The sequence below is a fragment of the Mastigoproctus giganteus genome, chromosome 9 (genome assembly GCF_048544385.1).
Source record: "Mastigoproctus giganteus isolate SK-2022 chromosome 9, ASM4854438v1, whole genome shotgun sequence".
Lineage (NCBI taxonomy): Eukaryota > Metazoa > Arthropoda > Arachnida > Uropygi > Thelyphonidae > Mastigoproctus > Mastigoproctus giganteus.
Window position 1 is genome coordinate 180,036,253 of NC_143583.1, and position 26,024 is coordinate 180,062,276.

General features: G+C 40.4%; 1 protein-coding gene across 1 annotated transcript in view; it reads left to right on the forward strand.

Annotated features, from left to right (window-relative positions):
* LOC150080917 (uncharacterized) overlaps nucleotides 1–26,024 on the forward strand; it is a 408,289-nt gene that overhangs the window by 307,611 nt on the left and 74,654 nt on the right. Inside the window, exons 14-16 of the mRNA XM_090380855.1 lie at nucleotides 4,779–5,150; nucleotides 13,040–13,180; nucleotides 23,052–23,273. Coding sequence (XP_090236981.1) covers nucleotides 4,779–5,150; nucleotides 13,040–13,180; nucleotides 23,052–23,273 — 735 coding nt within the window. The remainder of the gene's footprint in view (nucleotides 1–4,778; nucleotides 5,151–13,039; nucleotides 13,181–23,051; nucleotides 23,274–26,024) is intronic.

The window sequence follows — 26,024 nt, forward strand, 5'->3', positions numbered from 1 at the left end:
GCAAAATGATATATCTCTTTTGGGGATTACCCTGACTTCTAATCTCTCTTGGCACAAGCACATCACAAATATTGCTTCCTCTGCATCTAAAAAACTTGGTTTTCTCTTTCCCTCTCGGCGTTACTTTTCTCCCAAACAGCTGCTCACTCTGTATAAATCGCAAATCCGCCCTGCCATGGAATATTGTTCCCACATCTGGGGTGGTGCCCCCAAAACCTCTCTCAGGCTTCTTGATTCCATTCAGAAGAGGGCAGTTAGGTTAATTAATGATTCATCTCTAACAGAGTCTCTCCACTCGCTTTCTCATAGACGCACTGTTTCTGCTGCATGCCTCTTCTACAGATACTTCCATGAGCACTGTTCTTCTGAATTGGCTTCTATAATTCCCGCTCTCTCTTTCAAAACAGTCCAAACACGTGCCGCCACCAGCCAACATCCATTTACTGTCCAACTTCAAAACCACAGAACCAACTTTTCATCTTCCTCATTTATTCATTCAATTGCCGTTTTCTGGAACAACTGCCTTCATACGTATTTCCTGAAAATTACAATCTACAGAAGTTCAAGTCCAATATCAACAAATATCTTCTTTCGTCTTCTCAACCTCCAACCCAAGCACTGTACTAAGTACTATAGGTTATAATACCTCTCGTGTTTGGGGTTCTCATAAAAAAAAAAAAAAAAAAAGCCCCCATAATAGACTGCCCATTCTAATAAAGTGTAAAGTGTGTTAAGTGTCTAACGACACCAGGGGTTTCCCCCATTTCCTCGTTGCTTTCATTGTGAGTATACCAGTTCACTGGGAAGGCCAGAGATTTAAAAGTGTGTGGATCATGTGAATGTGTTATGTTATGTACCGTTGTTCCTCTGGCCATTTAGACGCTGGACCCTAGCTGAGGCCCACCGTTGCCCGCACTTCGCCCCGTGGAGGCAGACCAGGTAACCACTAGTTTACATTTTCACTCTGGAAGGTCCTGCCACCTAGTTTCCTGAGATTTCAGTGGCTAGGACCTTAAAAAAAACAATTATGGGGATATTGCGCTAGAATTGGAAAAGCCAAAATGGTGGGCGAATAGCGTAATTTAGATACGGTTATTTTTGGCGTGTGTGGCTCAAACCCATTGAGGAGAAGAGATAAACAAGTATCAGAATGGGAAAGGTCTTCTGTAATTTCTTTATGAACATATGGATACCACCAACGAAAAATTGCCCATTCTAATAGGTGTCGTGGTGGTATTGAGGTGTAGTGTATAGTGTTAATTGTAATGGGGTTTCTCCCAACTCCGCGTCAAGCAATGTGATGAACAAACTCTGTAACGGCCAGATTTATGTAGGTTAATGAGTGTTCGTGTAGTGTTAGTGTGAATTGTGTTGGTTGTGTTGTTGTCTGTAGAGTAAAAAAAAAAAAAAAAGTGAAACTCAGAAAGGAATAGTGGGGAGATAGCAAGTGGAGGAGGATTACAGTGGTAGAGAGAAATAGAAGGGGGCAGTAGTGAAGGCGCCCCCACCTGGTTGAAAGGGGGATCAGAAAGGGGCCTCGAGATCAAGATGCCCATGCTGCCCTGGGGTGGGAGTCGATAGTTGATAGTGAGGCGACCCACTGTCAACTATCGACTTAACAAGAATACAGGCGAAGGGGCAAGGTGCCACTTCCCCCACCCCATTCCTACCACCTGTGGTGGTTGTTCTCTCACTTCCCCCATCCCTTCCACCACCCTAATTGGGGGAAAGGGTGGGGAAGTGAGAGAAAAACCAACTCAGGTGGTAGGAATGAAAGATCATAAGGAAAGGGTCCCTACCTTGGAGTTCCATTTTGGGACACTATCCCAAACTGGCCAGGGGTCAAACCCTACTGGCCAGTGTCTACATTCCACACCACACCGGTTAGGTAGTCATGGTAAGGTGTCTGCTTAGATGAGCATGACCCCCTTTCCAACCAGTCAATTGGGAGGGGGAGAGGTAAGAGAGACACATTTTGTTTCATTCATATCTCTCGTTCACACTGCATTCATTCTGATTTTATGCTTTTTTTCTTTAATTTTATATTATACAACTTTTTTTCTGTTAAATTATATGTGTATTCGCCCATGCATCCAATCTCTTTCTCACACCGGGAGGAATGCAATGGTGTGTAGTGAAGTTTGAGATAGAATACTATAAGGTTAACTTAAATAAATCAAAATTTTGAAACAACTACAATAAAGGTTAGTATTGTTAAAGCTTACTAATAATTAAAGTTTGTGTCCATTCTCACTCACACCCATGCTTCCATTCATTCTTTCAAGCATTTGTTTCACTTATTTAATTCCATTTTCTCTGCACTGCATCCTCAGGCCCCTCAACTTACCATTACTGTTCAGTTAGGGTGCAGTCCCGGCTGCATGTCTTGCATGCCAGGAAGGTATGCAGTGAGTATTGATGTTGTTAGTAGCTAAATTCATTTGCTGTGTATATTCTAAAGCTATATATATTTAACAATGTGTTTTCATACTCTCAATTACATTCATACCTTCATTCACTTCCTTTTACCAAAATTCTCATTCACGCTCTTTTGCTTCCTTGCTTGGTCGCTCTCTTTCACCATAACTTCACATTCTTTACCTTTCACCATAATTTCAGTTTCACTCTATAACATTCATGCAGTGCCCAGCACTTTCACTCAGTTCTTTCGCACTCCTGATTCATTCATTCTTCTTTCATTCTACATTGCATCCCCTTGCAACAAGCTTACTAATATTATTCAGCTGAGTTATTTCCTGGCTGCCTGTACATCTCCCTCCCCTTTATATTTACTCTGTCAATGAGTGTGGGGCCACCAGGTCCCTACTCATGGCATGACATGGTAACCTTGGGGGTATCCCAGTCGTCATTTCGGTTGTGTCCAATCTAGGTATCTTACAGCTACCTTGTCAGATTGAAATGTCATCATTCATCCGGGCGTGGTGGGAGACATGGGCAGATTTAGTTGTTTGTTATTGTTTGGCTGCGGGGGAGGCTGCAAAGCCTGTCTCTGCATGTTTATTCTTACTTCAAATACTTGTTGAGTAAAGTTGAAGACTTTATATATATTTTATTCTATTATGAAAAGGTGTTCTTGTCCCTTGGGATATATTTTATTCTATTATGAAAAGGTGTTCTTGTCCCTTGGGGAGGAGGCCAGTCTCTGCTATAAACTGTCTTCTGTGGATTTCATAGATTGTACATTCATAAAGAATCTGTGCCCAGTCTTCACTCTCACCACAAGTTCAATTTGGGGCATCAGTTTAGGGAGCCGTGACCTGTCAATATGAAGGTTGTAAAAAGTCCAGGTGCATACCACTTTGATGGCTTTAGACTAACCATTGCCACCTGTGGCAGAAACCATTTTTGTAACAGCACCTCTGGTTTCCTGCTCCCAATTTGATTGACATTGCTCAAGGAGCTTTGTGGCTATTCTTTTTCTCTCAGCCTTGATGTTATTGACTGTGTCAAAGGCTATCCCCAGAAATTCTATGGGTATACCCTTCCTGATCTATAATATAGGCCCCTTTTGGCTATTTCCAAATTGAGGTGGTATTGAGCTACGTTTGTATGTATGTATATGTACTTGACTAGAGTGGCGCCCAGACATACGTCTGCCTCTACCCATAACATCTATATTCACCTAGAACCTCTACTAATAGGCCTATAGGGTAATATGTATGTTAGTGTAATGTGTAGTATGTATGTTAGTGTAATGTGTAGTATATTGTTAGTGTGTTAGCAAGTCACTTTACCATCAGGAAGCTGACACCACCTAGGTGTCAGCTACCTGGTGCTCATCCCTGGCACGAGAAGCCGGACCTAGTTCTACTAATCTGTCTGTGCAACCCGCCTACTTATCCGAGGAGCCAGCAAAAGCAAAAAAAAAAAAAAAAAAACAGCGAGGTGGATGGGGGAGGGAGAAAAAAATTTTCAATCCCCTACTCGCGCAAAAAAAAGTATACAGTTAGACTCAATGGTATGAGTGACAACTGAAATTAATTTCCTTTTTTGAAAAACCCGTCTATAATATTCTTGGAAAGCCAAATAATGTTCTAAAGAAGAAACCTGACACCGACTAACTCAGCCACGTTGTGAAAAAGAACCATTAAAATTCCTCACGTCATGAACTCTGGTCTTTTCCGTCCCGTGTGGGGAGGACGGCGATTCTACCAACTGTGTTACCCACGAAGGCGATTCTACCAACTGTGTTACCCACGGAGGCATGCATAGTGTGCCAGGCTCTTAGTGGCGCTACGATCATGGCGTAATTTTTGATTTGGACATCCGATGTAGATACATGCCTGTCACAACTCCGAAAACAAGTAGGACGGCTGTTCAGGCAGCCTAGGAACTGATCCAAGCCAGTGTAAAGTCCCAATACCCATTGCTTTGTAAATCAGTTGATAGTGGGGAAGCCCTGGGGGGTAGCACAGTTGGTAAGATCGCTGTCCTCCCGCACTGGGTGGAAAAGACTTGAGTTCGAGTCCTGTCGATGATGTGAGGAATTTTTATGAGCCTTTTTCACAATGTGGCTGAGTTAGTCAGTCTCAGGCGAGGGTACCTTGGTTTTTTATCCAGGAAACTCGGGTTTTTTGTCAAGAGAACAGAAATCGAGTTCAGAATACACTCAATTTATAGACAATATAACACAGAGCAATATGGCCTTAGTCGTTGAGAGAGAGAGAGAGAGAGAGAGAGAGTATCTTCTGGAAGTTCTAGTATGTGTAATGAAAAATATATATATATGTGTATATGTTTTTTTTTTTTCATAATAGTTAATGGGACAACACTGGAATCGTTACTTCATCTTGATCCAGATGGTGCTGGCCTTGCTCGAAACATCAACTTTCCATATCCGCCACCAGAAGGAGTAAATTATACCCAGAAGCTAATAGCCTCCGTTGGGCGCTTGGTGGAAATAGCAGTGTCTAGTACCGTTATGGACAGCATGGCTGATTGTGAAATGATGATAGTAGAAGACAAGTACAGCAGTGAGCAACAATCGATCTGCAGTACGAATGGAGCTTCGAAGGTCATAGTTAGAAATATCATCCGTTCAAAGTTCAATACTCTGTATATCCACACCTTAGCAGGAAATGATACTAGTCACGCCATGATATACAGCATTGCATACAAAACTATGAAAGGTAAATCTCTTCTCACCATTAATAAATTTATAATAAATAGCGTAGTTTTATTAGGGCTTTAATTTATTATTATCTGTGGAATTTTTTCCTGACGTCTTTCCCCCCCTTCTCCATAATCATAGTATAACTAAGTCCGTTATTATGTCTGTAATTCACATTTATTTATTTATTTTATTTAAATCAAGTATATGTAACATGTATTCTACGCACTTTACACTCACATGGAAAAGAAAATAAAAACTATTGTGGGGTGGGCCACTGTTAAGAACAACTCCGAGTGAAAAAAAAATTATAGTCTTATTTCAGACGAGTAGCCCTCGCGTTAGGTCGGTGTTTCCGATTGCTCTTCTTCTTCTGCACATTGTGTAAAAGCCTGAGTTCACTAGTTTCGATGAGAGTAACCTTACATGGATTTTTTCCCCCAATACCGCAGCGTATTGGGGGAAAGATAATTACCAATTGATACACTATATATTACGATTATTACCTTTGTTAGCACCATCACATTTCGGAACTTCAACCAGTCCCTTGGTCTCATGCACTAATCTCGGTGATCGGAATATTCAGGAGATAAAAAGAAGGGAAATATGGCGTCATAAGAGAACGATTGACCTTTAATTGATCAATCTAATTTCATCTCCCTTGCCTTTCTTTCCTGGACATTCGGATCATCGTGAGGAGCAGTCTCTGCCAGTCCCTCGGTTCCATGTGATCAAGGGACTTGGAGAAGCTTCGGAATGTGATACTGCTAATAAAGGTGTAACAGTGTATAGTTAGTAATTATCTCTTAACGAAAATAACCAGCAAAGGAAACGACGCTTTTAAATCCATGATTTGAGGTTTACAAGCTTCGCCCTCATGGATATTAGTTTTTCATTCCGTAATACTGGCAGATCATAAAGAGAATACACCAACTAAAAGACGCCTCGTGACTTTAGTTACTTCTACGCTTAATCCAAAACAACCCAATCCAAACAAGATTCGTTCGGGTTGGGGTGTTTTGGATTGCCGTATCTACTCTTCTATGGAAATCTTCATTTTAAAAAAATTTCTCAAAAAAAAAAAAAAAAACCTAGAATACTGATATTATCGCACATTGGTGCATTATAACACAGTTAATTATTAATTATCTGGAAATGACATTTAACGAATAAATTTGAGCTATGCATTCAACTGTACTGCTGTCAGCCGAAAAGATGGAGAACCGTCAAATACGCGAAGCATCATACTGGAAACAAAGTTATTCTTTTCCTTATGAGCTACTTGAAGTAGAGCGTGATTGCTATCTTGAACTCCTGAATGACCTTAAAGCAATCTTTTATATTGTTTTTGTTCACTGTAAACAATTTCTCGAGATAACTGTTACAAGAAAATGAAGGTATGCTTATAATTTGATCGAAGGAAACTGTGTTCGAAAAATGCAGTTGCCAAACGTTTTTCTGTTTCGCTGCACTGGTTCCCTGCAATGCAGGCAATTTATAACCGACGCAAGGCAACCGCTTTCCACTCCTAATGAATTTTTTCCCATTTTCATGCATAGAATTCTCTCAATGCCTTCCATAACACTTCATTCAAGTACTGCCAAGGGAATATCTTAATCTCTCTCTCTCTCTCTCTCTCTCTCTCTCTCTCTCTCTCTCTCTCTCTCTCTCTCTCTCTCTCTCTCTCTCTCTCATTTTGATATTCCTCATTATTGCTGTCTACGAGAACTATGTGACCGACTAGTTGACAGACGGGCAGCATTTGTGAAACTTAATTAAGTCAGCAACAATCCCTTGGACTTTGTACAGTCTGAATATTCGCTATAGAGTTTTTTTTTTTAAGTTTTAATTATAATGTTAATTAAATGTTTCATTAATCACATCTTTCAGTTTATTTCTTCCTGTAGTCTTTAAGCCTCATTAAGCATATCTGAGAAACTGGCGACTGCAACGTTATGGAAAAACATAACATTGCTCATCGTGAATGACTCCTTGGAGTGATAGTGGATGACAGCATAATAATATATATAAATTCATGTAGACCAGTGTAACTACCCGTTCTTTTTTTATTGTTCTTATTCAGAAAAATACGAAAGTGGTATTTTCATTAATGACGACTTTGAATTAATCGTATTCTTTGTGAGAGTTATTCATCATTTTATCGTGTCATGAGGATTGTAAGTAATCAGCAGTTCTGAATATTTACAATCCTCATGACGCGATAAAATTATCAATAGCTGTTTCGGTGATACAGCCATTTCGAAGAACACTTGGAAACCTTACCTCAAATTTGACAAAACAGTTAATGAAAGAAATGGCTTTACTTTCAATTTACTTATTTAATAAAAGATATACCTAACAATACCGGATCAGAATCCCTGATTAACTTGTATATATATTATCTACAGAAATATGCCGGTGTACCGATATCACCAATTATTCTTTATTAAAGATGTTTATTAAAGATTCTTTATTAAAGATGTAAAGAAATCTTTATTAAAGATGTTAGAGTGTTAAGTTACGGGAAACATATTTAGACAGTAGCGTACAGCAAATAAATGAGAAAGAATAACAGTGCCCTTTCACACGATCAGTTCCACGCCACACCACTCCACCTCAGGTGTATATGAAACAGTGGACCCTTTCAGACGGTCCACCGAAAGTGTTTCCACTCAGCGATTGTCTCCTATTACATCTCATGTGGAGTGGCATCGAGTGGAGTGATGGGAATAACAAGTACTACTGCTCGGCTTCCACGCAGTAAACTTCTCTATATGATACTCTTATATAATCTGTATTATACTCTCAGATCATATGATACATTTCATATAATCTCTAATGTATTTCGCAGTTGATTTTTGAAATAAACGAGTGGAATGGATGGAACCATCCGCTGAGAGGGTTTATGAGTCTAGCATATCTGAGTAGAGGGATGAGCATAAATTGTTTAACGAATAAAAGCATAAAGTTTCGAAACTGCACTATCGATTGTGGTGAAAATAAATTTACTTAAGTGAGTATTGTCGAAGTGGCATCACCCAATTAAATAAAGAGCAATATATAGTCATTGATGGAGCGATGTTTATTTGAAAGTATTTCGATGACGTGATAACTATTCAATAATCGAAAGTTGGCCACTTTCGAAAGAACTGAAACTGCTAACATCCTATCACGAGGATTTTACTTCTTTTCTACATGAATATTCTATTCTTGAATTCATATTTCATATTTTTTGAGTACGTCTGTTTCACCTTGGTTTTCCTAATAATAATAATAATATACAATTGTATTCATCAAACCAAAATCTAAAAATTATTATTATTATTATTATTGCTCTTATATTATTTCTCCCCGATAGGGGGTTCCACCTCGTGACGGGTATTGCTACCAAATACACAGAGTGGTTGTTGTTATGTCTGGTGTTACTGTTGGTCGAGGAACTCTCTGACTATCGAACAGGTGTTCAGGATTGCGACTTTCTGGAGTTCCTTGTAGGTGTTCGCTGGGAGACCTATTGCTGCTAGGCTGTTATGTAGGGTCTTTGGCACCATACCGGTGGTTGTCACGATGATCGGGATGGTCGTTACTTGTTGCATATGCCACATCTTTTTGATCTCCTGTCTTAGGTTCGTGTTCTTCCTGATTTTTCCCCATGGGTTTTCTGCAGGTTGCCAGTGTTGGGTACCGCTAAGTCAATCAGATAGGTAGCCTTTTCCTTCTTGTCCACAAGGGTGATGTCCGGTCGGTTGTGCGGGATTATCCTATCCATTATTATGGCGCGGTCCCAGTAAATCTTGTGGGTTGGGGTCTCTGTACTGCCTGTGCTTCATACTTGTAGTATGGTACACTTTCTTTGGTCAACTGGTATTTCCTCGCTAGCGTCTGATGTATTATCTTTGCTACCTGGTCGTGTCTATGAGTGTACTCAGTCTGGGTGATCACCTTGAACCCCGCGGTAATCTCTTGGATCGTCTCTGAGGCCAGGTGGCATCGTCGACATGTATCATCGGACATTCCGAGCTCCCTAGCGATGTATTTTCTATATTTCTGGTGTTGATTACCTGGTCTTGGATGGCCAGCATGAATCCTTCAGTCTCGGGGAAGAGCGTCCCGCTTGTAAGCCATGCATTGGAAGCAATTTTATCTATGTGATCTTGATGGAGATCATTGTAGTTTCTGCCATGGAGTGTCTTCTCTGCCCATCTTTCTAGCTTCGTTTGTACCTCCTGGTTGGAGGGGGGACTCCTCGCTTATGCTGAGTGGGCTATACCGCTTGTCTATCTTCCTTATGGCCTGGTGGAGTGCTGCTGTGTTTCTGGAAGTAATTCTTCAGGTTAACTATCGCTGCCTTCTGTTGCTCAATGAAGTCTATCAGGCCCCTTCCTCCTTCTCGGGCAATTGTCAGTCTTAGGCGTACTTGTCAGTCTTAGACGTACTGTTTCTGCTGCATGGCTTTTCTACATGGACATGTGTGGACATTTGTATATGTAAGGGCGGCACCTAGAACGTTTGTTGAACTCCGCCTCGTATCTCTGTGAATAACAGTATCACTACAAATGGGCCAGATGTGTGCAACGTAGTTTTGTGTGTATTATGTGTGTGCTCTGTTGTTGTGGCTAGCCGCTTGGCTACCCAGAAGCATCAGTCACCTGGACAGATGATTCTGGGGACTCGTCCACACCACGTGAAGGTGGACCAGTCCCAATAAACACGTACCGTCTCGAAAGAGACTCTGACCCACCTGGTGTTGTAAGTAAGTAGGTGGGCCAGGAACCTCTGGGGGGTCCATTCCAGAGGGAAGAGAGGAGAAAAAACTACAGATACTTCCATGAGCACTTTCTTCTGAATTGGCTTCTATAATTCCCGCTCTTTCTCTCTTTCAAAACAGTCCGAACACGTGCCGCCACCAGCCAACATCGATTTACTGTCCAACTTCAAACTCACAGAACCAACTTTTCATCTTTCTCGTTTATTCATTCAACTGCTGTTTTCTGGAACAACTTCCTTCATATGTATTTCTTGAAAATTATAGTCTACAGAAGTTCAAGTCTAATGTCAACAAATATCTTCTTTCGTCTTCTCAACCTCAAACCCAAGCACGATACTAAGTACTATAGGTTCTAATACCTCTCGTGATTGGGGTTTCCATCTAAAAAAAAAAGTCTCTCCACAACAGATCTCGGATGGTATTGGCGTCTCTTGGTCATCATTGTCCTTGTCTTTCTCATGATATCCTCCAGCTCGGTGTTAGTCCAATCTATGACCCCGAAGGAGTATGTTACCACTGGGACTGCATAGGTGTTTATGCCTTTAACTGTGTTCCCTCCATTCAGCTTTGCTTTCAGCAGGCCCCTGAGTCTCTGATGGTATTTTTCGTTCAGGCACGCCTTAATTTACTTGTGTTGTAACTGCTGAGCCTGCATCATCCCCAAGTATTTGTATGCCTCTCCCTCTGCTATGGCTTCGATCTGTTTACCACTCTGCAGCTTGTAGTTTCGGTTGACTAATTTTCCCTGATGCAATCCGAGGGTCTTGCCTTTCTCCAGACCAAATTCCATCCTAATATCATTACTGAATTCTTCGGTGATCTGGAATAGTTGCTGAAGGTGCTTCTCGATTCCCGCGTAGAGCTTGATGTCATGCCTGTACATCAGGTGGGTGAGGGTGTACAGGTGCTTCCTTCCTTCTTTGAGGTTAAATCCGTACTTGCTACTGTTGAGCATGGTAGATAGTGGGGTAAGTGCTAGACAGAACCACAATGGGCTCAGGGCATCTTCCTGAAAGATTCCTCTCCTGATGGGGATTGGTCTGGTTGTGACGTTTTCGACCTTAATGATGGTACTCCATTTCGCCATCGTTTCTCCTAGGAAGTTTATCACTATCGGGTTGACTTTGTAGATGTTCAGCGCCTCTATTAGCCAGCTATAGGCACGGAGTCGAAGGCCTTGTAAGCGACGTAGTCTGTGTAAATATTGTAAGCGACGTAGTCTGTGTAAATGTTCCGGCGCTTCTTGTGTGTGCTTGCGCCATAACCGCGGCGTCTATGGTTAATTGTTCCTTGCATCCTTTGCTCAGCCGCTTGCATCCTTTGCTCAGCCGCTTGCATCCTTTCTACTGTTCGGCCATTATGTTCTGGCTCTCCAAGTGATCTGATATCTTCCTGGTTATGCAGCTGGTCAGGATCTTGTGCATTGTTGGGAGGCAGGTGATTGGCATATATTTCTCTTGGTTTCCTGTATCTTCGTCTTTAGGCTTGAGATATGTGATTTCTTGAGTGAGAAACTTCGGGATTGTCTCTGAGTGCCTTATTATTATTATTATTTCTACGGTGGCACCTAGACTTCCGTCTACCTCCACCTGAAAAGCTGAATTTACACAGAACTTCTGCAAAACGGGCCTGTATGGAAAAATTAGGAAGTACACGAACCTGAGACATGAGATCAAGGAGATGTGGCATATGCAAGAAGTAACGACAATCCCGATCATCGTGTCAACCACCGGTATGGTGCCAAAGACTTTACATAGCAGCCTAATAGCAATAGGTCTCCCAGAGAACACCTACAAGGAACTCCAGAAAGTCGCAATCCTGAACACCTGTAGGATAGTCAGAGAGTTCCTGGACCAACAGTAACACCAGACATTACAACCACCCTGTGTACTTGGTAGTAGTACTCGTCATGGAGTAGAGTCTCCCAATCAGGGAGAAATAATATAGGAGCAACAACAATAATAATAATAATGATGATGATGATGTATTTTTTTATTATCATCATCATCATCATTATTATTATTGTTGTTGCTCTTATATTATTTTTTATAGAAACAACTTTATTGTTCCTGAAAAATTCAATGGTAATAACTCATAAATTGGGTTCTTCTATCGTTGTTAGTCGTACATAAGTTACATAATGAAACAACTTTAAAATTTGCATATTAACAAGAATCAGTTAATTTCCCAAAAATTAATAAAGAAGGTGTTGTTAGGTATATTTTCTGTTTTAAAATTAACATGTTGAAAAATGCATATGAGTATCATTCTTCCACGAAACAGTTATCACAATGTAGGGTTCCAGATCAATTTAATTTGAGATATTTTATAAATAGATTAAGTCTGGATTGCACAATATATTGTTTAGCAATGCTAAGGTATGCCTTGTCACATATCTATGCAACATATGCAAAGGCGTACAGGTTTCAAAAAATTTCTCATGCTTGCTAAATTAAACTTGCATTTTTACAAAAAAAAATTACATTTTAGTTTCTGACGTTGAAAAAAAATCTTATACTTTAATAACAAAAATTTCCTTTTAGAAACATTATTTCAAATCTTGTTAGCAAAAATTAATTTCGACAACTTTGTCATAAAATTAGTAATCGACTTTAGTTAAATAGGATTAGTTCTGGTCCAGATAATAAAGGCATAATTTATAACAGGGTCTATAAAAGTAAAATAGATTTGAACTTCAGTTTCTTTACCAAAAATGTGTCTTAGATACTAAAATTAATCAATGAAAAACTAAGCTTAGTGATTGGATTTATGCTTAGATACAAGAGTTTGAGTGTGTATGCGGACATTTAAGCTGTATGAAGGTGAAATTTAATTAATAGAAGAAATGTGTAATTTGATGTAAGAGTCTGATCTATTTTGATGACTTATAAAAGTGATTCACCAAAATAGATCAGAATTTGGTAATTATAAAAATTTGTTGATTCAAATGTAATTGATTGTCATGTGTCCATAATTGTAAACGTAATAAATTTTGCAGAACTGATAAGGTCATTGTGTGAAGGTCTTTTCCGACGATATAAATGAAAATATCATCGACATGTAGCTTAATTAATAATAATAATAGTTGTAAATTAATTGTATATCTCCAGGAACTAATACTGTTTCTTTTTCTCTCATAGATCCTCTTTTCCTTAACAAAACGTTGGCCCTCGCAACACCTGGAGTAGATTCATGCAATCCTAGCCCTTGTTTAAACGGTGGCGTTTGCATGGAGAATGAGGTTAACCACTACACTTGCCAATGTCAAGGTTATTTTACTGGTAATTATAAAAAAGTGAGCTAATCATAAAATTTTAATCAGTAAGCATATCAGATAACAGATAGCAACATGACATCTTATTATTCTGTTTATTCATAGGCCTGGAAAAGAAAATCTTTACCTTCGGGTTTCCTTCAAACAGGGTTGTGGCGTGGAGTGAGCGGCGATACCATTTTCAAATTTCCTGATATGAAAATCTTTAAAAAAGTTTAAAACTATTAGTTATTATTATTATTATTTCTCCTTGATGGGGGTTCCACCCCGTAACAAGTACTAGTATAAAGTGAACAGGGTGGTTTTTATGCCTGGTGTTACGCTTGGTGAAGGAACTCTCTGACTATCCTACAGGTGTTCAGGATTGCAACTTTCTGGAGTTCGTTGTACCTGTTGCTGCTAGGTTGCATGTAGGGTATTTGGCACCATACCGGTGGTTGACACAATGATCAGAATGGTCGTTACTTGAGTCCGTGTACTTCGTGACCTTTTCCTCCTCTTAGGTTTTCTGGAGGTTGCCAGTGTTGGGCGCCGCTATGTTAATCAGATAGGTAGCCTTTTCCTTCTTGTCGACAAGGATTAGTTGTGGTTTGTTGTGCGGGATTGTCTTGTCCACTATTATGGCGAACAAGACAGTCCTGCACAATCCAGTACAGTGTGTGGGTTGGGGTCTCTACTACGGCCTGGGGTTCGTACTTGCAATATGGTACACTTTCTTTAATCAACTGGTATTTCCTCGCTGTTTGCGCGTGTGGCATAGTGGTATGCCACACGCGCAAACGTGGTATGCCACGTCACCGTCATCCCCACCCAGGGTGGAAAATGCCAGGGTTCGAATTGCGTCTATGATCCGAGGAACTTTAATGGGCTTTTTTCACTCCGTAGCTGAGTTACTCGGTCTCAGGGGTAGATAGCAAGGTCCCCCCCAAAAACTTGGGTTTTTCGTCAAGCAAAACAGACAAATTGACCATAGAACACACGCAATTAACAGACATAAGACACACAGCACTGCTGATGAATTTAATTATCCGGGTGGCCTAAAAATAATAGTTTGTTTTTTTGGTATTTCCTCTCTAGCTTTCGAGGTATTATCCTGGCGACCTGGTCTTGTCTACGAGTGTATTTATTATTATTATAAACTTTTTTCCTCCTGTTTTTTATATGGGATTTTATATGCCTTTGTTCTCTGCCCGGTCTATTGTTGCTAGGTTCTTATGGAGGCTCTTTGGTACCATGCTGACGATTCGCACGATGATCGGAATGGTATTTGCTTGTTCCATATGCCATATATCTTTGACTTTCTGTCTTAAGCCTGAGTACTTCCATATCTTTTCCTCGTCTGCCCGAGTAGCAGAGTGATATCGTCACCTACCTACACCAGGTGAAAAAGGACCCCGAGTTCGAATCCCGTCGATGACGCGAGGAACTTTAATGGGCTTTTTTTCACTTCGTTGCTGTGTTAGCCGGTCTCAGGCGTTTTTTTCTCCCAGAAACTGTTGTTTTTTTTCATCCAGCGAAATAAACAATTACCAAGAACACACGAAATTTACTGATGTAACACATACAAATATGTGGGTATATGTAAGAAATTACAGGTGGTTTATACCAATAATAATTTGAGTTTTTTTGTAGTTACTGGTGTCTGCGCGGTAGCACAGTGGTATCATCCTCTTCCTCCCCCCCCCCAACCGGGTGCAAATAGCGTGGGTTCGAATCCCGTCGACAACGCGAGAAACTGTTATGGACTTTTTTTTTTTTTTTTCAATCAGTCGGTCTCAGCATAGATAGCAAGGTTTTTTACCCTGGAAAACTAGAGGTTTTCGTCCAGAAAAAGAGGCAAATCGACCAGAGAACACACTAAATTAACAGAGACAATACACATGGGGAGTTGAAAATAAATTTCCAGGTGACACTGATATAATATGTTTTTTAATTAATTTTTTTTTTTTTACTGGCAAACATGAATCGTTCAGTCTCTGGGAAGAGCCTTCTGTTCGTGAACCATGCGTTGGAGGCCATCTCATCTATGTAGTCTTCGTAGAGTTCATTCTAGTATCGACCATGGATTGTCTTCTTCGCCCATCTTTCTGTCTTTGTTTCTTCTGTCTGTGTGAGTATGATCCACTTGTTCAGGTTGAGCGGGGTGTGCTGCCTGTCTATCTTCCATTATGGTTTGATAGATTGGCCATTATATTCCTGGAAGTAATCCCTCAGGTTTTTAATCGCCTTCTTTTGTTGTTCGGTGAGGTTGGTCAAATCCCTCCCTCGTTTTTTCCGGGCTATGGTCAGTCTCTTGATTTGCCGACTTCAGGCGGTTTTGCCGCCTCTTGGCCATCATTATCCTTGTCGATCTCATAATCTCCTCCAGCTCGTTGTTGACCCAATCTATGATCCCGAAGGAATATATTAGTAATGTAACTACTTACGTGTTATGGCTCTGACCATGTTCCCGCCATTCAGCTGTGTTTTTAGCAGGTTTCTCAGTCTCTGATGGTATTTCTCAGTGAGGTGATACTTGGTCTCCTTGTGTTCTCACGTGGGCCTGCATCATTCCGAGATATTTGTATATAAATAAATAAATTTTCTGTTTATACTCCCGGCGACCACACGATCAGAGGAGTTCACAAGGTAGAAAGAATAAAAGAAAGACTGCTATGTTAAACAATCACGGGCTTGAACATCGGTCACTCAAAGCACGTGTACTTATACAACCTCGCGCCTGACTCTCCCTCTGCCAAGGCTTCAGTCTCTTCACCGGTCTTCAGCTGGTAGTTTCGTCTGACTGGATGTCCTTGATGCAATCCATGGGGCTTGGATTTGTCTAGGGCAAATTACAACCTGATGTCAGTGGTAAATTCTTCAGTGATCCGGAGTAGCTGTTGGAATGGAATTGATTCTCGGTTGTGACATAGAGTTTGATGTGATCAAAGTACACCAGGTGAGAGAGGGTGTATAGGTTCTTCCTCCCTTCTTTTAAGGTATGTTCATAATTGCGGTTATTGAGCATGGAGGACAATGGGTTGATTGCTAAATAGAACCATAGTTTGTCCAAGGCATCCCCTGGAAGATTGCTCTTCTGATGGGTATTGGTTTGGTCATGATGTTCTCGACCTTGATGGTTGTTATGGTTGTTGTTGTTGTTGTAGGGTTTTAGGAGCATCAGTGACTATGGTCACATTGCTCCGTGTATATTGTCTGTAAATTGGTATTTTTTGTTTGCTGGACGAAAAATACGAGTTCCAGTAAAAAAAAAAACCATGCTGCCCTCACCTCAGACCAACTAACTCAGCTACGTTGCGAAAAAGGCCCATAAAAATTTCTCCCGTCATCGAGGACTCGAACTCAGCTGTTTTTCACCCCGTGTGTGGAGGACGGCGATCCTACAAACTGTTCCCCCACGAGGACCACCTTGATGGTGGTCCTTCATTTTGCCATGGTTACTTCTAGGAATTGTGTCAGTGTCTGGTTGACTCTGTAGAACTTCAGTGTTTCTATAAGCCAGCTATGGGGACACGGAGTCGAAGGACCTGCGGTAGTCGATGTAGGCCGTGTACAGGTTGCTGTGCTTCTTGTAGGCTTGCTCCGTAATTGCAGCGTCAATAGCCAGTTGCTCCTTACAATCTTTGCTCATCTGCTTACATCCCTTCTGCTGGTCGACCATAATGTTCTGGCTTACCAAATGGTCTGATATCTATCTTAGTTATGCAGGTGGCCACGATCCTGTACATTGTTGGTAGACATGTGATTGGTGTGACTTTGCCGAGTTTGTGATATATTTGTCCTTGGCCGTCAGGTAGGCGATTCTTTGAGTTAGAGACTGTGGGATTGTGTCAGGATGCATTATTATATACTATTATATTAGGGTCACCCGGAAAGTTAATTCATATGTGTATTGTGGCTGTAAATTGCGTGTGTTCTCTGGTCGATTTGCCTGTTTTGCTGGACCAAAAACCCCAGTTTCTGGGGGAAAAACATTGCCATCTATGCCTGAGATTGACTAACACTGACACGGAGTGAAAAAGCCCATAAAAATCCTCGCATCACTGACAGGATTCGAACCCGGGGGTTTTCCACCCGGTATGGGGGAACGGTGAAATTCCCCCACACCGGGGGGGATGTCACTCGTGCTACTCGCGTAAACCCGTTTATTATCTGGGTGAACTGCTCCGATTTGTGCTTGTGTGTGTGCAGCTGAACTTCTCGTTCCAGTAGTTGTGGATGTTATCTATTGGGGTTCGCCAGTTGTAGGACTTCCTGATTGACTGTTCTCCCATCTTCTTCCTCCCGAATCTCCCATTCAGACATGCCTTGTACGTTCTTGGTTTCTAGATCTATCGAGGACGCACGGCCATTATGGATAACTTCACTGCTCACAAGTTTCCGATTTCCTGTAGAAGGCGCTCTGGTTTTCATCTTATGTCCTGTTGTCTGTTTTCCTCTGGGCCCTTTCCCTATAACGACGAAGTCTCTTGCTGAGTACCAAGAGTTTCTGCTTGAGGGTATCAAGGTATTTTTCAATCATCTGATTATATGATTTCATTTGTCTCGAATATATCCCAGGCGCTTGACGAAGGAGAACAAGTCGACTCCATCTTCCTTGACGTAAGCAAAGCCTTCGACAAGGTGTACAATCTCGTCTCACAAATAAACTTGAACGCTCCGACAAGAGCTTTAAGAAACAATCCACTGCTAAACCATCCCATGCGAGAACAAATTATGGATACTACAACTTCTATAACAGGACTGTAAGATCAATCAACAAAGCAAATCTGGAGATATTTGACACTCCTGGGCACTTAAAGCGGCAACTGAAATTGCTAACCTCATCCGTTACCTGAACCTTAAAATTGACTCTTCTTGCAAGTTCTAAGACTCTGATTCTGTAATGTGTGTGAAGAAATACCAGTGCTCAACCTTTCCCTTATCTGTTCACTTAAATTTGACTGATCCCTTTTTTATTTATTTAGTTTTATTTTGTCTGTAGATTTCAATTTCCTGTTTTGTGTTCTCTTTATGTACATTTACTTTTCTCTTTACTTTGGAAATTTATACTCCAAGCTTCTTTTCACTTTTGAGCTGTGTAATTATGCTTTGTAGCTGCACCCTCAGGCATGTTTGATTGCTGTTTTTGTAGCTGTTAATAATAATATAATAATAATAATAGGTCTCTTGTTTGCTGTGGATTTTGTCTGTCTGCGTTGGTAACACAGTTGTATCGTCACCGTCCTCCCCACACCGGGTGGGAAAGGCCCGGGTTCGAATCCCGTCGATGACGCGAGGAACTTTAATGGGCTTTTTACCCTCCGTGGCTGAGTTAGTCGATCTCAGGCATAGATAGCAATGTTTTCTCCCAGAAACTGGGGTTTTTCATCCAGAAAATCAGGCAAATCGACCAGAGAACACACACAATTTACAGACATAATACGTATATGGGTATATGTAAGAAATTACGGGTGGCCCTAATATAATAATTTGAATTTGAATTTGTGGATGTTGTCTTTCTTGAAGATGACCTTCACTTTTGTGATCACCTTCTGACTTCTGTTACCACATTGGTATTAGATCAGTTGGCCTATCTTCGCTCTTATCTCTTCTATTTCCTGCTGTAGTCTTCTTTCCCAGGCTGGCGGTTCCTTGTCTTTGCGTTTTATGTTATGTTGGTTTTTAGTAATCCTACCGTTAATCCTGGTTGCTGCTACAGCGGCACAGTACAAATGGCTGTGCGGTTAGTGTCTAGTCTTACTTCGTTGTTGTTGTTGAGATAATCTGGTATTATTCCTTTATTGAGGTGGTCTGTGATTTGTCGCAGGATTCTGTTGGGTGTCTGTTATAATAATTATTATTATTCTCAGTTTTTTTAGTGAGAACTGTGTGTGTGTGTGTGTGTGTGTGTGTGTTATGGGGTTTTAACGGCGCATAAGCTGCTGTGGCTATAATGCGCCTTAGTGAGAACTAATTTAACTATCAGAAAGAAGCATTCATCTCCAAGCATTAGGTTAATGACTTATTGAAACAGGTGAGCTCAGTTTTTACAGATACAATCAGGACCGGATTAAGGCGTGGGCTTTAGGGGCTACAGCCCAGGGGCTTCCGCCAGCCGAGGGCCTCCAGAGATTAAGTGAAAAGTAATTTCATTTTTGAATGCTGACTCAAAGTTTTTACAGATACAATCAGGACCGGATTAAGGCGTGGGCTTTAGGGGCTACAGCCCAGGGGCTTCCGCCAGCTGGAGGGCCTCCAGAGATTAAGTGAAAAGTAATTTCATTTGTGAATGCTGACTCAAAGTATAAGTACTCTAAATGATCTATTTAAAAGAGGGTTTAATTAATATTTATAGTAAACATACTAGGGCCAAAAGAAACACTGTACTGTATACATATATATTGTATGACGGTTTGTGACGTCATACAGATTTTATAATATGAATAACCGTTTTATTGGTTGGAACCCTGCAAAACGTTCTCTCTAAAGGCATTTTTTATTGTTTTGAATTGCTTTGATCTGACAAGACTGATGTTGGTGTTTACAGTTACTGCGATAAGTTTATAATTATAGTATGTTATTATATCACGTATATCCTAAATTGTTGAGTGTTGTGATTAATTTTTGATAGAGATTTAAGAGAAGACGCTAATAAAGCAGACGTTATTCGGTTTGCTAAGGCCTTATAGTATAATTATTATTATTATTATTATTATTATCTGTTTATTTCCATGAGGAAACCACCCCAGGACGGCAAAGTGCCCAAGAGGGTGGTGCTAAGTACATATCAGGGTACGAGATACTACGTGCAGTGGGTTACATATACTGAACACGTAGTCTCGTCCCGAAATATTATATACACATTTTATGTTTAATATATACAGTATTTACGCATTAATCATTCTACAACTCATATATTTACAATTCACTAATAATTCCATCTATAACTTACATATTTACATAACTGTTACAGAAGGTATATTTTTCCAGTCAACAAATTATTATTGTTCTTAAAGCAGAAAGTTTCACTTTTATTCACAATTCTTTGGTACTTTGCAGCCGATTCATATTTCGGTAAGTCTGTACGAATTCTGAAAGATCTCTTTCCGGTATGCTGCATCCTCACACAGTTTTTCGGCATCTATGTGTAGTGAGTTAAATATTTTTGCTGCATTTGATAGGAAGAATCTTTGCAGGCTACTAAGATTGTTCAGGACGGAACGCAATGGATTATTTACTTCTCCGCAACGTCTAGCAGTGGCACGCGGTTTGACTAAAATATTATCCAGGACTGGAGCATCCACTCTGCCTGTGAGCATTTGTGCGACAGTTTGTATGTTCCTGTTAATTGTCCGCTGCATCCAGGGTGTGATGTTAAGGTTTGAGTAGAGAATGGCCCTTGAGATAGTAAAAGGGTGGCCAGCAACTCTGTTAAGCCATCGCAAGAACTAGTACTCGATCCCAAGGACGGACTTATAATGTGAATCTGGAGCTGAAGACCAGATTTGCGAGGCATACATTGCAATTGGCAGGACACACATTAAAATGTACTTGGTCGCTAGCTGAGGATCCCTAATTTCTACCAGTTCCTGTCTAGTAGCCCATAAAGCGGCGAATATTTTTGTCTTCATATGGGCGAAGTGTTGAGCAAAGGTGAGTCTGTCATCCCACTTAAGACCCAGGTCCAGGTGAGAGTGCACTTTTTCCACACTAGACCCGTTCACAGTGATCGAGATGTCATTTTTATTCTGCTTGTAAGTTATGGTCATTTGGGCAGACTTCTTTGCATTAATACGGAGCCCGATGCAATCCAGGTAGCTCTCAAATTCTCGGATTGTGCTATTTGCCATCTGGCAAATACCTTCTGCTGATTCATAGTCTTTGGAAGTGATGAAGAATTTTACATCGTCAGCATATGTTATAAAATTGTAGTACCGTGCAAGAAACGGCTCCGGGACGGCCGCGAAGAGGGTAGCCGAAAGAACTCCCCCTTGTGGCACTCCTTGCGAGATGGTAAAGCAAGATTGTAGCTTTTGGTGCTTAACAGTAAGTTTTCTATGTTCTAGCAGGCTGGTTATTATAGTTAACAAATTTCCTCTCACATTAAAATAATTCCTTAAAATCGCAATGAGCGCTAGAATTGAGACGGTGTCGTAGGCTGCGGAGATATCCAAAAAAATAATATCAATTTGCTTTTTCTCATTTAGTGCTTTCTGCACGCGAAAAAGGGTTTCCAGTAAGTTTGTTATTGTTGATCTACCCGAAATAACTGAGTGCAAATGTGGTGGTCTATGGCTGAAGCAGTGTTGATTGATGGTGGGAAGCAGCGCTTTTTCGAATACCTTCTGTAGGGTGCAACTAACAGAAATTGGTCTGTAATACTTAGCCAATTTTGGGTGTTTAATCTTTGGTATTGGGATTAACTTGTCAAGCCTAGCGGCAAACTTAATGTAATTTTAATTAAATTAAATTTTTCTTTAACTTTTTTTTTTTTTGAAAATATTACTGGGGGCCTTACAGCACCTGTAGCCCAGGGGTCTACAAAATCTTAATCCGACGTTGGACACAACACGTCATATGTTTTAAATGTCATACTGTATATTTACAGTATGATTTTTCACGTATCGTAGTAGAGGCATGTGATGCAGGAAAGCAAGCGTATGAGCTTATGCAGCATCAACCAAAAAAAAAAAAAAAAATACAATTTCACACAACCGTTTTCTCTAAAAATTTGTCCAGTTCCTCCTTGAATTTATTTAAGCTATCAACTTCCACAACGACAGATGGAAGTTTGTTCCATCAATTAAACCCGCTGTCTAAAGGCAAATTTCCGCACATCTATTCTACATCTGTCTTTCCTCAATTTGAATTTATGCCCCCTTAGGTTCGTAATCTGAGCAAGCGGAAGAATCCCATCAGAATTCAGCGTGCTCAACCCATTTAAAGGTTGAGCACCTTATAACACCTCAATCAGATCACCTTGCAGGTGCCTAGTCTCCAGCCGCTGCAATTTGCAGAACTTAAAGAGGACCCCTTCGTTCCCTCACCAGTCTTGTTGCCCTTCTCTGTACACGCTCAGGCAGCTCTACATCCTTCCTAAACTGAGGCCTTCAGACCTGTACGCAGTACTGAAGGCGTGGCCTGACCATTGCCTTATATAAAAGGACAATCACCTCCTTTTCCCTGCTAGCAAAATTCCTATATATCATTGACAAAAACCCATGACCTGCTCTGGCAGCCTGTCTACATTGCTTGAAAAACTTCCTATCTGACTGCACTATCACTCTCAAGTCTTTTTAATTTCTACCACCCTAAGTGTAGTACCACAACACAGTTGGTACTTTTCTGTGGGGTTACTTCTACATATATGCAGTACTTTTCATTTGTCAATGTTAAGCTGCAGTTGCCATTTCTCAGCCCATCTGCCCAAATTTGATCTCAGGTAAAGCGAGAGAGACAAAGAATGTTGTTTTTAATGCCCGCACAACATCCATTCAGCTTATAAACACAGACGTTGTACCGACAAATGACACATGGTCCGTATTAAATTAGTCAACCAAGTTTGGATGGGGAGGTTAAGTGGGGTATGACTACGAGAGGAAATGAAATTGCTTTCCTGCCCACAGTTGCTGTTGTAAGGTAACCACGAGTAATCATTCATTTATCATATTGATGATAATGTTGTATGAAAAATGAAGTATTCATACATCAATAAATAAATAATAAAAGAGAGTAAAAAATGAAATTTCTTGTGGAGTATGTATATTCTGCTTTCCGGTTGACATTTACATTTATTTCCTGAGAAAGTGCAATGTCAGCTTCTTAATATGCTTTATGTTTTCGTCCACCTTACTGGTGTTGCGTCTAACTACATTTTTTTCTCTCTTTCTATGTAGGTCTCTTTTGCCATGTGACATGGTGCGAGGTTAATCCCTGTGGTATTCATGGACTCTGCAATCTCACCGCTACGAGATATCAGTGTCGTTGTGATACAGGCTACGGAGGCGAGAGATGCGACGAGCCAACTAGCCCATGCAGCCCTGACCCCTGCGGCTCTCATGGAAAGTGTTATGTTGTTAATGGTACTTCATCATGTCGCTGTCACGTATGGTATGAAGGTCAGACCCGTTACCCTTAGTAACACATATAATACTATACATGGAATTGTAAAGGTATTTTTATCAGTTTCCCTCCCTTGTATTTTTTTTTTTTTTTTTTCTGTTCTTTACGGAGGATCAGGTGCTTTCTTACTAATTTTGTTAATCTGTAGCACGATTATTTTGTCCAGGAATTGTGTACGAAGTTAGATTGAAGTTTTAAAAAAAAATTCTGTGAGTATTCCAATCATTGCATTTTCTCAATAGACCAGAGAAAAGAGCTTAATATTTAGGCAGTAAGTGAAAGACGTAAAAATTAGTGTCAAGATCCTTACGAGTCCTCTTGTGATCAATATCTACCACTTGAACTTGCAAAATCAAAGATATTGGCTTTTTTTTTCTTTTTCTTTTTTTTTTATGAAAACCCCAAACACGAGAGATATTAGAACCTATAGTACTTGGTATCGTGCTTCAGTTGGAGGTTGAGAAGATGAAAAAAGATATCTGTTGACATAGACTTGAACTTCTGTAGACTGTAATTTTCAGGAAATACATACGAAGCAAGGTTGTTCCAGAAAACGGCAGTTGAATGAATAAACGAAGAAGATGAAAAGTTGGTTCTGTGAGTTTGAAGTTGAACAGTAATTAGATGTTGGCTGGTACCGTCACGTCTTCGGACTGTTTCGAAAGAGAGAGAGAGAGAGAGAGAGAGAGAGAGAGAGAGAGAGAGAGAGCGGGAATTATAGAAGCCAATTCAAAAGAACAGTGCCCATGGAAGTATCTGTAGAAAAGGCATGCAGAAGAAACAGTACGTCCATGAGACAGCGAGTGGAGAGACTCTGTTAGAGAGGAGTCATTAATTAACCTTACTGCCCTCTTCTGAATGAATCTAGAAGCCCGAGAGAAATTTTGGGGACAAAATTTCAATGGAAAGGCTGATTTGCGATTTGTACAAAGTGAACAGCTGTTTGGAAGAAATGTAACACCGAGAGCGAAGAGAAAACCAAGTTTTTTAGATGCAGAGGAAGCAATATTTGTAATGTGCTTGTGCCAAGACAGATTCGAAGTCAGGGTAATCCCCAAAAGAGATATATCATTTTGCCTAGAAATCGGAGTGTCACCAAAAATAAGCATAGGAGCAGAAGAATCCTTTTTGTGAGATATAAGACAAGACTGAGTTATACAAGGACTGAAATGAACTAAGTTGTCTTTTCCCCACTGTATAATTATCTGGAGATCGGCTTTTAACGAATTGGTAGCAGATATTCGAGAAGTTGAAGCTGATTGAGCAGGGCAAGGTTTCTCGAACTGGAAAGTGGAATACAATGTGCTATCGTCGGCAAAACTATGGATAGGATTTCCATGGAAGGTCATTAATATACAAGAGGAAAAGAGTAGGGAAAAGAACTGAACCTTGGGGGGAAACCAGCATTAGTGGAGAAGTTAGAAGACAGAGAGCCATCTACCATCATCCTCAGTCAGCGATCAGAGAGAAAACTGGATAACCAATTACAAAAACCAGTTGGCAAACCATAAGATGGAAGTTTGTTTAGAAGGACTTTATGCCAAACACAATCGAAAGCCTTTGAGATGTCAAGAGCAACTGCTTGTGTTTCACCGAATTTTTCCATTGAATTTGTCCATAAATGGGTAACATAAGCCAGAATATCACCAGTGAATCGACACTGACGGAATACATACTGGCGATCGTTGATCAGACGGAAGGTTTCGAGGTAGTTTAAGAGTTGGCAGTTAATTGATTTCTCCATTACTTTAGAAAGAGTAGAAGTAATTGCAATGGGACGATAATTGGATGGGAGGGGTTTGTCACCCTTTTTAGGGACTGGCTGGATATGAGCAAATTTCAAAGCAGAAGGAAAAACACCTTTGGAATAAGAAAGTGAAAAAAGGCGACAAAGAATAGGAGTCAGTTCAGGAGCACAGGTTTCGAGAACAAGTGGAAAAATACCATCAGGACCTGAGCATTAAGTTTCGTCAAAATCCTTCTGACATCCTTTTGACAGAAAACCACAGGAGGTGTTGAATAGAGCCTGTTGGAAATGGTGGGAGGTGTTTTACCAAGGTCATTAATAAATGAATACTGGGAATGGTTGGAGGTGTTTTACCAAGGTCATCAATAAATGAATACTGGGAATGGTGGGAGGTGTTTTACCAAGATCATTAATACATGAGTTGGAAGCAAAATGGGATGCTAGAACGTCAGCTTTATCCTTGGCTGAAGCGACAATAGAACCATCTGGTTTTGACAGAGGTGTGAGCAGAGATGGGAATGCTCGGCCACCATTAGGGAAAGAAGCAAGTTTTCTACTCTTGGCCTGTTCAAAATCCAGTTTGGACTGATTAATAACTGCTTTACAATTGTTGCGAGCTTTGGTGTAGGCAGAAAATGAAACGGATGAATTGGAAACAAGCCAATTACGATATGCAGCATTCTTCTCTTGAACAGCCTTAGCATATTTATTGGAAAACCAAGGTTTAGATAAAGGACGAGATATTAAAGTGGAGTGTGGAATACTTCTACAAGAATAATTTCACTAACTCGATCTGAGCAAACGTTGACATCAGAAATTTTGAAACGATAATCCGACCAAGGAAAATATGAAAAGAATCTCGCAGGTCATCCCATTTTGCATCCTTGTAATGCCAAAAAAACACGAATTTGGGAATAGCCATGAGATAAAGACTCCATTGGAGAAGAGACAATCACCAATTTGTGTATTAGAAGGGTTGTTTGCGAGAAAAAGATAAAGC